The sequence below is a fragment of the Sceloporus occidentalis genome, unplaced genomic scaffold (genome assembly GCF_023333645.1).
Source record: "Sceloporus occidentalis isolate IW3139 unplaced genomic scaffold, rSceOcc1.0.p SCAF_204, whole genome shotgun sequence".
Taxonomy (NCBI): Eukaryota; Metazoa; Chordata; class Lepidosauria; order Squamata; family Phrynosomatidae; genus Sceloporus; species Sceloporus occidentalis.
In genome coordinates, this window is record NW_028317184.1 from 214,199 (window position 1) to 227,715 (window position 13,517).

Consider the following 13,517-nt stretch of genomic DNA (forward strand, 5'->3'; position numbering starts at 1 on the left):
AAACTGAGTAGTAGAGCTTGTGTTAAGTAATGTCTGTGTTGTATGGATATCTAGACAAAACCAGCGCTTACTAGCAAACTAAAATTGGACAGGGAAGTACAGGTTACTCAATAGAAAGGATTTTTGTGTCGCATGTTAGATTTTATACAGACTTTATTGTCTGAATTTTAGTAAATTTTTAGTTCAAACATATCTTTGCAGTATCAGCTGGAGACATGGCATTTTCAAATTATAGCAGCTTAAATCGCGCTCAGTTGACCTTCGAGTATCTACACACTAATTCGTGAGTATGCTGCATGTCAAAAAATTTTTAGGGAGTGAATGTTCATTTTTAACATAGCCGGTAGCTATATATTTATTTGTGTGTGTGATATTCACGCACACTATATGACCAAAAGTATGTCGACTCCACCTAATTATTGAAGTTGGTTGTTTCGGCCACACCCATCGCAAGCTGGTGAATGGAATCAAATACATAGACAGTGCCTTTGGAAGCAACATCAACACAAATCACTGTGCATCAGGAGCTTCATGGCTGAGCAGCTGCGCACAAGCCGAAGGTTTCTATATGAAATGTCAAGCTTTAACTAGAATGCACTCCGCAATTGGACTCTGGAGCACTGGTAAATGTGTCCTCTGGAGTGATGAATCATACTTCACTATCTCCAAGTCTGATGGCTGAATCTGGGTTTTGCATATGCCAGGAGAACTCTACCTACTGGAATGCACAGTGCATACTGTAAAGTTTGGAGAAGGAGATATACTAATCTTGGGCTGTATTTCAGGGTTCATGCTAGGCTCTTTATTTCCAGTGAAGGACACAAATAAATTTAGGCAATAGTATGCATGTAACTTTGGGGAAGGCCGTTTGCACGACAGTGCTTTCGAGACAAGTCTTCTCATCCAAAATGATTGCCTGATGTCACAAATGCTCGTTTGGCTGAAGTTTCTACATACAAACTCCAATATCTTGTGGAAATCCTTCCCAGAAGAGTGGGCTCTGTTCTAGCTGCAAAGGGGCCGGGGGAGGGAGTTAGAATGGGATGTCCAACCAGCTTATATAGATGACTTTTGGTCATATAGTGTGTGTATATATAATCAATGAAAATAATTCGCCAACTTCCAAAGTACAGGAACAAGTATCTGTATAATTGCACCATGCATTTTGTTGTTTTGTGTATGTCAGTAGTGCAGACAACGTTCCCTTGTTGCAATTTCAAATTATGCTTCGTGATATAACAATAGCCCAATGTCTGAGAAAGCTCTGAACACATCTTCAGTTCAACTGAACTCAAGCTCAGTGTGAACATATCTGATTTCCTCGAATATAAGACAAGCTTTTTTTCCAGAGCAAATGCTCAGAAAAATACCCCTCGTCTTATATTCATAGTCCTCTTTTAATCAGACCTCGAATAGAGGTCTGACTACAAGACTAAAATCCCGATCCCCCGCAGCGCTGCAGGGGACCTGGATCCTCCTCTCTTGCAGCCGCCGTTGCTGCCCGGCACTTCTGCTGGGGCTTCTAAGACGGAGCACCGTTGTGACCTGACCTTCCAGTGCTGCGCCATTGAAGCCCCAGTGGAAGTTCCGGGTAGCTGCAGAGGTTGTCTTTGCACATCGAGCAGACGTTCACCAGCTGCCAGAGAGGAGGATCCCCCGCAGCGCTGCAGGGGACCTGGATCCTATTGTATGGCAGCCTGTCAACGTATGTGCGATGCGTGCAGACAACCTCCGCTGGGGCTTCTACAACGGATTGCCCGCATCACATGACCTTCCTGTGCGCAGTCATAGAAACCCCAGGGGATGTGCCGAGCAGAAACAGAGGTTGTCTATGCGCATCTCACAAACGTTCACCGGTTGCCCCCTCTAGACACCAGGTAGCCTGAAGTACGGGGGACAAGGCATTGGTACGTCTAACATTACTTATATTAGTTACTTTAGGAAGCAGACTCCTGAAGAAGGGACCTGAAAGCTTATTCTAAAGTCTAGCCTCTCCGTCGTTAATCCTTCTAGTGCCAACCATGTACATTTGTTCTCCTGTCTGCGGCCACTAAAATGTTTTGTTGAAAAAAACGTTTCCTGTTAAAGAGAAAATCCTTGTGTATACAGTTAAAACATGGAGGCTTTCTACCATCTGAAGAGAGTTGCTCATTTTCAGCTTCTCTCACTATAGAACTCAATGTTAGAGCACTGCCAATAGGTTGCGATTATTCCATGAAAATGGAATCCTGTTTCCATAGTGCAGCATTCTGCCAGCTGATTTCTGTGAAAGTGCTGTACTTGCGGACACATATTTTCTACCTAGAGTAAGATGTCCATAAGACTTTCACTTAAAGATATGATTTATCTTGATGTCTAGTTACTGGTTATCCTTTTATTGTGTTTTGAAACTGAATAATTAATGGATTAAGCTTATTAGACATACCAATACAAAAAAATGTGTATAAAACATAACAAATATAATTTATAATTCGAGCCAGTAGTGTCAGTAGTACATGCAGATTTTGTATGACTGTTTCCTTTCCACCTTTGGTGTCGAAAGACGTGTTGTCCATGCATGCTTTGGTTTTATGCTTCTTTTGACAGAATGTAATATGTGTGTTTTTTTTTTGTGTTTTATTAATATAGCACAACACATGAGTTTCTCTTTGGTGCCTTGGCTGAATTAGTCGATAACGCAAGGTATGCTTTATTTTGTTTTTCATCATATAATTGATGTATAGATTTTATATGGGAAATTTACTGACTGAGTTTAATACATAAGATAAATTTAAGGGGTAAATAAGTTAAATGTGAAAAACGATGCAAAGCAGAAAATGTCTAGGTTTGAATGACCTTGTTTGAGTTTCTGTGTAAATAAAACACATTATTAAGTAATCAGCTGAATTCTTCTTGTATAGAAACAACCAGAATCGTATGCATTTCAAACTCAATCAAATGCCTTTCATTAAGTGACTTTTTTTTTATAGGGATGCTGAGGCTACACGAATTGATGTTTTTACAGGTGCGTTTTAGTAAACCAAGTATACCAAACTGTCTTTTCTTTTTTCCGGTGGTGGTGGGGTTTCAGTGTATGTGAATTAATAAAATGCATTATAAAATATATCATAAACAGGTTTTACAGTTAGAATCCAGGGTCATCTTTAATGTTAGTGGTCTTTAAAGCTGCTTTAAATTGTAAAGTATGCCCGTGATTGTAAAATCAATTGTCAATTTGTAGTGGGTAACTTTTCACCTATATTATCAAGATGAAAGATACACATTTAAACAACATTGCATTTTGAATTTTACCGCCTTCATTTTTCATTCTTCTGAGTTTGGGAAATGAAAGGTGGTCCTTTCTGCATTTCAGTTTGAAAGGTTGTCTTTAAATGGTCATTGTACTGTTAACTCTGTAGTGTAGTGTTGCTACAAATATATGATGTAGCTGAAGTTTCCAGTGTTCTCTAACAAGTTTATTTTTTGGCTATATATTTTTTGCAGTACAAAGAGAAGACTTGAGAGGTGGCTTCATGCTTTGTTTTCTTGATGATGGTGCAGGAATGGATCCAAGTGAGTAAAAGGCAACACATTGGCTTTGTGGTGCAGCTGTTTTCATGGAGCAACTTATATACTATATAATTCTTAATGTATTTGTTTCTTGGTCTTCTTGTTCATCTAATATGTAGGTTCGTCATCTGTTTATTATTGTTTTTAGATGAGGCTGCCAGTGTTATTCAGTTTGGTCGTTCTGCTAAAAGAACCCCTGAATCTATCCAGATTGGGCAGTATGGAAACGGTTTAAAATCGTAAGTACTGTACACAAAATGTGTTTTTGAAATGCCAAACATACAAAATAGCAGTTTTCCATTAGTTCTGAATTCATGTCTTTGTTAATGGTCTTTAACACGCTCAAAAAGAATGATTTCATACTGAGGGCTAATCAAGTAGGGCTTCTATGCTTCATCGCTTTGTTCTGTCCATTATGCATTTGCTGTGTATTTAGAGTTTTTGTATTTTATTGGTTTCTTGATGTTTGGTGCACTGATTGTTTTACTGCCTGCTATCATATCAATAATTAATCTAAACTCTGCATAATCTCTTCAATAATGGTTTTTTCCATATATATTCTTTGGCTTACTTTGAACTGTCACCAGTGGCTCTATGCGAATTGGAAAAGATTTCATCCTGTTCACCAAGAAAGGAGGCACAATGACCTGTCTGTTTCTCTCTCGTACCTTTCACGAAGAAGAAGGCATTGATGAGGTTTGATTATGCTCTTATAACAATGTTATAATTCATGTTAAAAATAATCTGTAATGTTAATACAAGTAAGACATAATGTAAGTACCTATTTTTTTTTTGCCTAATTTCTGTTAAGAAAAACTTCTGTCTGGCTCATTTCATTTGCTGTAATATTTGTACTAAAAAAGAAAAGGAGCATCATTGTGCACAGGGTGCAATTTTGCATTATTAAGCAGTGATCATTTGTTTCATATAAGTGCACATGTACTGATCTGTGTCCATGCTCTGAAAGCTATCCATGTATTGCTAATGCATTAAGACTTGCTTTGGGGTTGTAAAACTGGGTGTTTTAAGCATGCTGTGCCGTGCCGTGCCAAACTGTATTGGCCTTATTCGGTGCTCACCATTTGTTTCTCCCTTAGGGATAAATAATAAATATGTAAATAATACATTTTTATTTAGTCACCACCTCAATTGGTCTTTCCTTCAGTAATATGCCTTACTAAGTAAGCCATTGCAGTTTATGTTAAAAAGTGATCTTTGTGTAAAGTTTGAAAAATGGTTACACCAGAGCACCCAGTGGAATGGTCCAATCATGTGAGCTTGAACATGCAATTGAATCACATTTTATATAGAATCACCAAAAACGAAAATGTTTCAGAGATGTTTTTATTAATTCAGTCTTAATAACCTGAGAGCATTGTATAAATGTAATGGAAATTGTAGCTTTATTAGCATAGATACGTATTGAACATGATCTTTATGTGGTTTTTGTCTTTGAAGGTTATTGTCCCTCTTCCCACTTGGAATTCTAAAACCTTTGAGCCACTGGCAGACAACATGGAAAAATTTGCCATTGAGACAGAACTTATATATAAATATTCTCCTTTTCACTCTCAAAAGGAGATCATGGAGCAGTTCAAAAAGATCTCTGGTGACACAGGTAAAAAATAACTTTTAAGTTATGATGATACCACTGTAATTGACAAGATACCACAATGTATGTGTTTTCTTTTTATTACTCCCTTTTAAAATATTGATTTGTTGTAGCCCTTTTTTGAATACAGAAATGAGGCAGTCAAAGAGAGATTTTACACATTCCTTTGGAATAAACTCCCTCTAATCATTCAAATGTTTCCATCATATCTGATTTTTTTCCTCCCTCCTCCAAGCTATACACATTGAGTTCCCTTAGTTTATCCTTCAGACCATCCACTATTTTGGTAGCCCTTTTTATGCACTTTCTGCAGAGATTCAAGATCTTTTTGGAGATGGAGTCTCCAGAATTGTACACAAAACTCCTAGGTGAGGTATGAGAAGATATCTTTAAAGTGGCAGAACCACATTATTCCTGCTACTAATGACAACCCAGAACCCTACTTGCTTCTTCTGCTGCCTAATTGCTTTCCCAGCTTACCTTTAACTCACCAGAAATAATTATTCCCAAGTCCCTCTCTTTTTTTGTTGTTTATAGATAGAGCAATGCCCTCGATACTATATGCTTCCTGGGCTTTTTTTATGTCCCAAGTGCATTATTTTACATTTTATAACATTAAACAGCTGCCACACTCTCGACCATTTTGATTTAGTTAAATCATTTTTTTTTTTATATATATATATATATATCGCTGGTGATATTAAAAAGAATGGGACCCTATAAAAATCATTGAGGTGCCCCACTAGTACATCCTCTGAATAGAAACCAGAGGTTGTTGTATTAGACACCTGATTGTGAATTCCAGTATAAGTTAATGGGGTGCTTAATCATGCAGGTCACAAGACAGTTGAAGGCAGGATAATGAGGATTTTAATTATCATCAAATCCTTTTTTTCTGGTTGGTCCATTGTTGATGCAGTCCCAAGGCTATATTCTAGGTCATTTTTAGATGCCTTTAGGCTAGGTTTCCACTTGGGTTTTTGTCCTGCGGTTTTTTTCTTGATGAAAAACGCCAAGAAAACTGCCACTGCATTTACCTGCGTTTTGGCGTTTTTTCTGGAGTTTTTTCTGGCGTTTTAGCCTTTCTGTGGAAATTGCTTTTTTTTACCTTAGGCAGTTTTTCCAGCCTTTACAAGTTAGAAGTTTCACCCAGCTAAAAGGGATTAGGATAAATGGCAAGTATCTGCCCCCTCCTGATGTCCTTTACTTAGTAGAGTTCTACTTAAACGCCCCGGCGGACCCTTTTGTCTCTTTTCTGTGGTTTGTAAGGCATGCTTTATTCTGAATGTCTGCTCCTCTAGGAAGATTGGCCCCAAATGATGGTGCAAATTGTTTTGCTGTTGCTTTTGGCACGCAGGGTCCAGTTGGGTATGTTTGTTTGTAATGGCATGTTTGGTCCAAATGGTGTAAAATTCAATATGAACTTTGTTTTGTGTGAAACTGTTTGTTTCCAGCCTATTTCTCGTAGGACACACAGATACTGGGTCCATCCTCTGCATTGTAACTGTGGAAAAAAACGCCAAGGCAAAAAACCCACATAGCTTTTTCATGGCGTTTTTTCTCTCCCATTGACTTCTATTGGAGAAAAATGCCAAGATTTCCTTGCAAAAGACGCCAGAGTGTCAACATGCTGCGATTTTGAAAAACTGCCACAGAGCCCAAAAAAACGCCAAAGAGGACTGAAAAAACGCCAAACAAAAAAACGCCAAGTGGATATGGCATTCTGCGATTTCCTATTGAAGAACAGCTAGCATCTGGCTGCAGCGTTTTTTCACTAAAAAAACGCCAGGTGTCACTATTGGCGTTTTTATGGGCGTTTTTAGCAAAACAAAACCAAGTGGAAACCTAGCCTTATGGATACAATCCCTACCTGCCTCCAAGTATCTCATTTGACTTTTAGCAGTGCCAGAAAATAGATAACGAAGGCAAAAAAAACTTGAAAAACAAAAACAAAGGAAGTGGCATCCTTCATCAGCTGTGTGCTTACCAGAAATATTTTTTTTTTTACAGTTAGTAAAATTCACTCACATCCCTAGTCAGTATAGAACCAATACAGATACCAGAAACATAGCTAGTAAGGGAGGTAATATTAAGGCCCACTACTTCATGGAACCTCTAATGAGGCTAAACAATGCACTCATAGAAAGTGATGTCAGTGATGCTCAAGTTGTCCATATTAAATTAGCAGAATGGGCCTGTAACGGGACACTTAACTCCCGCTGGTGGGTTTTCTTTCTGGACGGCTTGAGGTTATGATCTGGGATGTTGATGATGTTGATGGTTTTGTGCACACCAACTTCAGAGTTTTGTAGAGGCTGCACGTGCCCACAAGTGATTTCTGGTCTTCTAAGCACTTCTGTGCAAGAAACCCCTGAGTGATTCCAATTCCAAGATCTGCTTTTCCAGTTCCAGAACTAGAGAACATACTAGCAGTTCTGTTCTGAGCTCTAGAATAATTTTAAGCAATTTAGAAACCAGATTTCTGCTTATCCAGTGATGGCTTTACCATCTGGTTCAAGGGGTTTTGTCCATAAACTGGATCCCGACTCTTCTGCCCCTGAGGCACCATCTTTTGAAGCCTTTGAAGGTGAACTCAGAGAAGACGCTAAAACTCATGATCTTGGAGTTATCCTGAAAACAGACTTTTTACCTCCAGAAAGATTAAACATCTTTTCCATTTAGAGAAGAGATTAACATAGGTCCCTAGGGTTGATGCTGCTGTGGCCAAAGACACTATTCCTCTAGAAGACTCCTCACTCCTTTGACCGCATGGGCATGGAGGTAGAAGGGGCAGTCAGGAAAGTATTTTTATTTTTTTTTTTATTTTTTTTTTTTTTATTTTTTTTTCCTTTTTCAATCCCCTCTGTCTGGGTTCTTTCCATTCAATGGGATTTATGGCTACAGCAAGTGGATGGTGATTTATCCTTAAGACTAGGTAATGAGAAGATTGGCTGTACTCTTTCAGATATCTAGGCTGCTGTGGACCTTTTGTGACTCAGCGATTGAATACATTTGTATGGTGGCTAGAACTTTTGCTTATCTGTTTGTGGCTTGCAGATTCCTCTGGCTAAAATCTTTCAAGCTCCTTTCATGCTTCAAGGCGTGTGGGTCTTCCAGATTGTGTGAAGACAAAACCTTACGCATGTAGAGGGAAGTTGTCCAAGCCTAAACAAAAAGGAGATTTACCAGTACCCTTGGGGGGCTGATGCCAGACCTTGTGTGTGTGTGTGTGTGTGTGTGTGTGTGTGGAGGGGGCTTCTTTTCTTCGATCCAGTCTCAGGGTTTTTCCACTACGGACCGTTGGGTAATAGACAATGTTTAACATAGCTACGTCATGGAATTTTTTAGATGTTTTTCCCAGGAGATTTGTGACTTCTTCCCTTCCACTAAACCTGCACAAAGGTTAGATTTTTTAGAACATTATTCAGATGAAAGACATGCTAGTCCCTGTGACTACATAAGAGGTCAGACTATGAGTCTATTCACCAGTATTTCTGGCCACTCTAGATTTGGAAGACGCTGCACGTGTCTATTGCTGTCGACTATCAGAAATTATCTGGCTATCCCAAGCTCTCAGGGTATTCTTTGCTTTCAGTTTTGAGCAGGTTTTTCCCTGTTGGCCTGTTATCGGCTCCTCGAGTTTCTACCAAATACTCGCTGCAGCAGCAGCTCATTTGAGCCTTCAAGAAACCAAGATGATACCTTCTGGCTGCTCATACAGCTGCCACCCTTCAGTCCCAGGTCAGTCCACAGGATTTCAGCTGGATAGTACCCAGAGAAGGACTCCACTATTGATCTCTGGAGACATCTTTCCTTTTCCATCAAACAGATTATGATGATATTAGGACTCGTGTTAGCATCCAAGATGTCCATTCCTTGTGTTCCGCCCTGGCTGCGTCCCCTATGGACATTTGTTCTCAGAGTGTGGCTCCACGGCTTTTCAGAGTTTCTCTTGCTGCCAACATAAGATCTTCTCTTCGATTCACTACACAGGTAGATCAGACTAAAGCAGAATCAGTAAGCAGAAGAGTAGTCAGGCAATTCAAGGGTCAATGTCAAACATGAATACAAGGTAACAAACGTAAGGACCACAGTAGGATATCTTTGCTGAGCAGGTCTGGATTTGTAATTCCAAATGAGAGTCTATTCTGATTGTTGTGTGCTGTGGAGTTCTTTTTGTGAATCCATTCCAGTTGAAGGGTTTTAGTAAAGAAACATGAAACACACAAGATATTTGGAGAGGGAGGTAGGAAGAAGCAGTTCATAAACCACAGGATTAATCTAACGCAGGACTCGAAAGAGAACCGATATAACAAGGAGCAAGCTTCATGGATGGAACCTTGAGCTTAACGGTCTTGGTTAACTTGGTTAACTGTGGGTAGCTTAGAAAGTGGACAAACATTAGAAAAATGATCCATCGAGACCAGTATGACCATATTTCCTTCTGAAAGAGGAAGTCAACATTAAAGTCCATAACCAAGTGAGTCCAAGGAGAAGCAGAAACAGGAAGAGGCTAAAAGAGTCCAGCAGGATGAGAATGGGACACACAGGCCCACATGCAGCAATGAACTTGATACAATCAGCTTTCATCTCGGGCCACCATGTCCTGTGTGCAACGGGCACTAGGGTTACCTGAGGATTGGGATAAATAAGCCCATGTCAGAATGTTGCTGCTTATTATTTCTGGAAGAAACAAAGCACAGGTGGGCCATTGCTGTTAACTGGGGCATTACACTGTGATTTCGAAATACGTTTAAAAAATGGAGATGACAACTGAGTCAACCGTTTGAAAAGAGGGCATAATGGTTGCAGGAGAGATATGTTCATTGATGTCGATGAATAATTTCCTAGATAAGGCATCTGCTTTTAATGTTTTTGATCCCGGATGATAGGAAATAATAAAGTTGAATTTTGAAAGAAATCATGACCAACAAGCCATTTAATATTTTGGCTTTACTGCGGTAGTCCAGATTTTTATGATCTGCTAGGATATTAGGGTTTCTAGCTCCCTCCAAAAAAAAACCCACAGATGTAATTTGCCTTGAAACTCCCTCCGCTGGGACAGAATGGCCCCCAAAGGCATCCACCTCAACTACAAAGGGTTTTGTAGATGGATGCCTAACCACCGGCTAAAGCAAAAGTGAGTTTGACTGGCTCTTCGGACCAGTGTTTGCAATATGCTCCTTTCTAAGTCATGGCAGTTGGATTTTAGAAAAGTTATTTATAAATATCCTATAATTGTTGGCAATCCCTAAAAAGCATTGGGGGAGCTTGAGAGCTTGGGGTTCAGAAATGGTAGGAAGTTCCTTCTGGGTCCATCTTAAAACCAGAGGTTGATATTATATATTCGAGAAGAACTTCACATTGATGCTTCTCCAGTATAGCATAAAGACGATTCCAAAGGCATTGGAGTGTCCAAATTATGAGCGTGTATTATGTTGTCGAACCAAAGTGAATGGCAATATCTCGAAAAATTTAATTGATAAATTCCTTAAAAAGCACAGGTACATTACACAGTCCAAATGGCATCACCGTATACTCAATGCCCAATATGTGTATTAAACGAGGTCTTCCACCCATCCACATATTTTTTTTGGATGGATGTTAAACAGGTGAAAATAGTGGAATCTGCTGATCAAATAGTTTTGGTATGAGGGTAGTGGATACTTATTTTTCATAGTAATTTGGTGAAGTCCATGGCAGTCAACGCAGTCTCAATATTACATCTGTTTTGGAAACTGAAAAAAAAAACCTGTGCCTGTGAGAGATGTGGACCTTCAAATAAAACCCCTTTTCAGATTGTCCTTGATATACTCTTCTTTGTAAGGGTGATGAGAAGGCAATACTTCAATTTTTTTTTTTTGAACATTGTGATACTCTCTATTTGCATTGGGCAACATGTATGACATAACAGAAGAGATAGACGTAGACTTAATCTTTGTAGGCAACGTGAAATGGAGTAATCACCCTGGGATTGTATGTCACCCATTTGCCAATTGATTGAGGGGTTGTGTTACAACAAGTATCTATATGATATTATGTGAAACATCAGAGTCTTGGTATAGCAATCCCGCACATGGGAGCAGAGGAGTGGTTCGCTGGGTAGCGGTAGCAGGGTGTAATAGGTGGAGACACTGAAAAGTGGCACCTCATACTTCGAAGGAAACAAAATATGAGTCAGTGAAGTTACTTGTTGAGTTACAAATGGTGGATGTGGAAATGCTGATACCCTTCTATTCAATGGAAATGGGACAAGGAAATGTTCTTTTCCAGTGAGGGGAACAGCGATAAGCTTACCCAGACAAGGCACTGTTACTTGGCCTGGGCGTGGGAGTTTTCCACCTTATTAGGCAGGACTTACCGTACGGCAAAATTACCATTCTGGCCACAGACCCTCCGAACTTCTGTAACCTTTTCTGCCAGCAATGGTTTAGTAGCCTCCAACTGCATGGGGTTTTCAGACAATTAAGCATGGACAGCTAGTCCAGGAACTGCTATGGAGATCAAGTAGACATGTTCAAATCTTTGGCCTTCTCCTTCTGTCTGTCTCTTATTTTTCAGACATTGACATTGATACACAAACACTTGGGATTCAATAAGGTAGTCTCTGGTGGACAGTTCATCTGTGTCAGAAAGACCACCATAGAGTACCACAATGAGAGCCTCGGCAGCAATAGTTTTAAATACTCAGTCACTGGACTGGATCCTTGGAACACATATAGCAGAGATAAGGAGGCTGTGGTGGCTTTACTGGGTACGTCAAAGTACAAAAGGAAGCTATGAAGAAAAAATGAAGCCCAATTCTATGCTAATGGATAACCCTTTTCCCACAGTGAAGAGGCTACGGCCTTACCGGTCAGAATGGAGATAAGGTACCCAACTTTAGTCCTCTCGAATGGGAACATTTGAGGGGTGAGTTCCAACTGGACTAAACATTGGTTCAGAAACCCTCTGTGTAATTCAGGTTCCCTATTCTACCTGTTAAGTGCTTGTAGTTTAAGTACACTGGCACAGGAGTTACGGTAACAGGAGTAGCCCCTAATACTGCAGATATAGGTAAAGCAGAAGCACATTGAGGGACATTGGAGACAGGAGCAGATTTGGAAACCAAAAGCTGGATAGGCCGGGCAACTTTGTGAAGCTTTGTGAAACTTTGTGAACCACCCCTTGTCTGTACCCCACCACCTGTGGGTTAACTCTACAAAAGAGCGCCCTGATGAAGATTAAAAGGGCTTTCTTGCTAAACCATGAAGTTTCCCATGGAGTTGTAGACATTCTGTTTGAGAGAGATGCTACCATCTGGAAAGCCTTTTCAGAATGGTGTGCCCTTAGAAACTATTCTCCATGTTACCTGTCAGTTCCTGTAGCTCTAGATTTTCCCCATTCAGGATTTTCCAAGGGTATGTGTCCAGCTGCTATGAAAGTGAATGCTGCTGTCCTTTGTTTCTTTCTGGATTTTGATTTGACCTTTTGATATGGCGTTTCATGAGAGCATTGGCCAGACTTAGACTTCAAGCTGAAAACCATATACCTCCTTAGGATTGAACTCTGAACTAATAAATGTGCCTCCAGATCAGATATGTAGAGGGGCAGTTTGGTCTTCATTTCACACCATTGCCAAATATTATCGTCTTGATATTTCAGCACCTGAAATACTATTCTCTCATGGATATCAAACTATTACAAACACAACACAGGTTTATAAAAATAAATGTTATATGTATTCCACAATTATTGGCACCTCTATGAATTCATGTGAGAAAAATGTATTTGTTATTTTACATTTTTTAGTACATCTGGGTGAATTGCTGAACCATGACTTCCTGTGTCACAAGGGTATAAATATTGGGTAGCACATAGGCGAAGTTACCTTGTGTTCATCACAATGGGTAAGACCAAGGAAAATGGCTATAACGTGCGGCAAAAGGTTGTTAAGCTTCACAAAATGGGAAGTGGCTATAAGGAAATCGGTACAATAATTAAGATGTTCCATTGTGTCTATATTGTCTAAACGCATTGTGAAGAGGATGGTTTAAGTGGGCCAAAAATCTCCAAGGGTCACAGCTGGAGGATTACAGAACTAAGTTGCGTCTTGGAGTCAGAAAGTCCCCAAAAATACAATTTGACGTCTCCTACATCACCGCAAGTGTTTTGGAAGAGTTTGAAGAAAGCCTCTACTCTCATCCAAAAAAACAAAGTCAACTGTCTTCAGTTTGCCAGACACTAATGGAACTTCAAATAGACTCGGGGTCTTTGGTCACATAAAACCAAAATGCAGCTTTTTGGCAATAAACACCAGAGGTGTGTTTGGCGCACTCAGAGAGGTAGCTATATGGAAATGTAGCTCATGCCCATG

General features: G+C 39.7%; 1 protein-coding gene across 1 annotated transcript in view; it reads left to right on the forward strand.

Moving 5' to 3' along the window:
* Nucleotides 1-215: 215 nt before the first annotated feature.
* MORC2 (MORC family CW-type zinc finger 2) overlaps nt 216-13,517 on the forward strand; it is a 37,452-nt gene continuing 24,150 nt past the window's right edge. The window contains exons 1-7 of the mRNA XM_089502466.1: nt 216-283; nt 2,629-2,682; nt 2,970-3,004; nt 3,484-3,552; nt 3,698-3,788; nt 4,137-4,245; nt 5,008-5,167. Of these exons, the coding sequence (XP_089358592.1) occupies nt 216-283; nt 2,629-2,682; nt 2,970-3,004; nt 3,484-3,552; nt 3,698-3,788; nt 4,137-4,245; nt 5,008-5,167 (586 nt within the window). The remainder of the gene's footprint in view (nt 284-2,628; nt 2,683-2,969; nt 3,005-3,483; nt 3,553-3,697; nt 3,789-4,136; nt 4,246-5,007; nt 5,168-13,517) is intronic.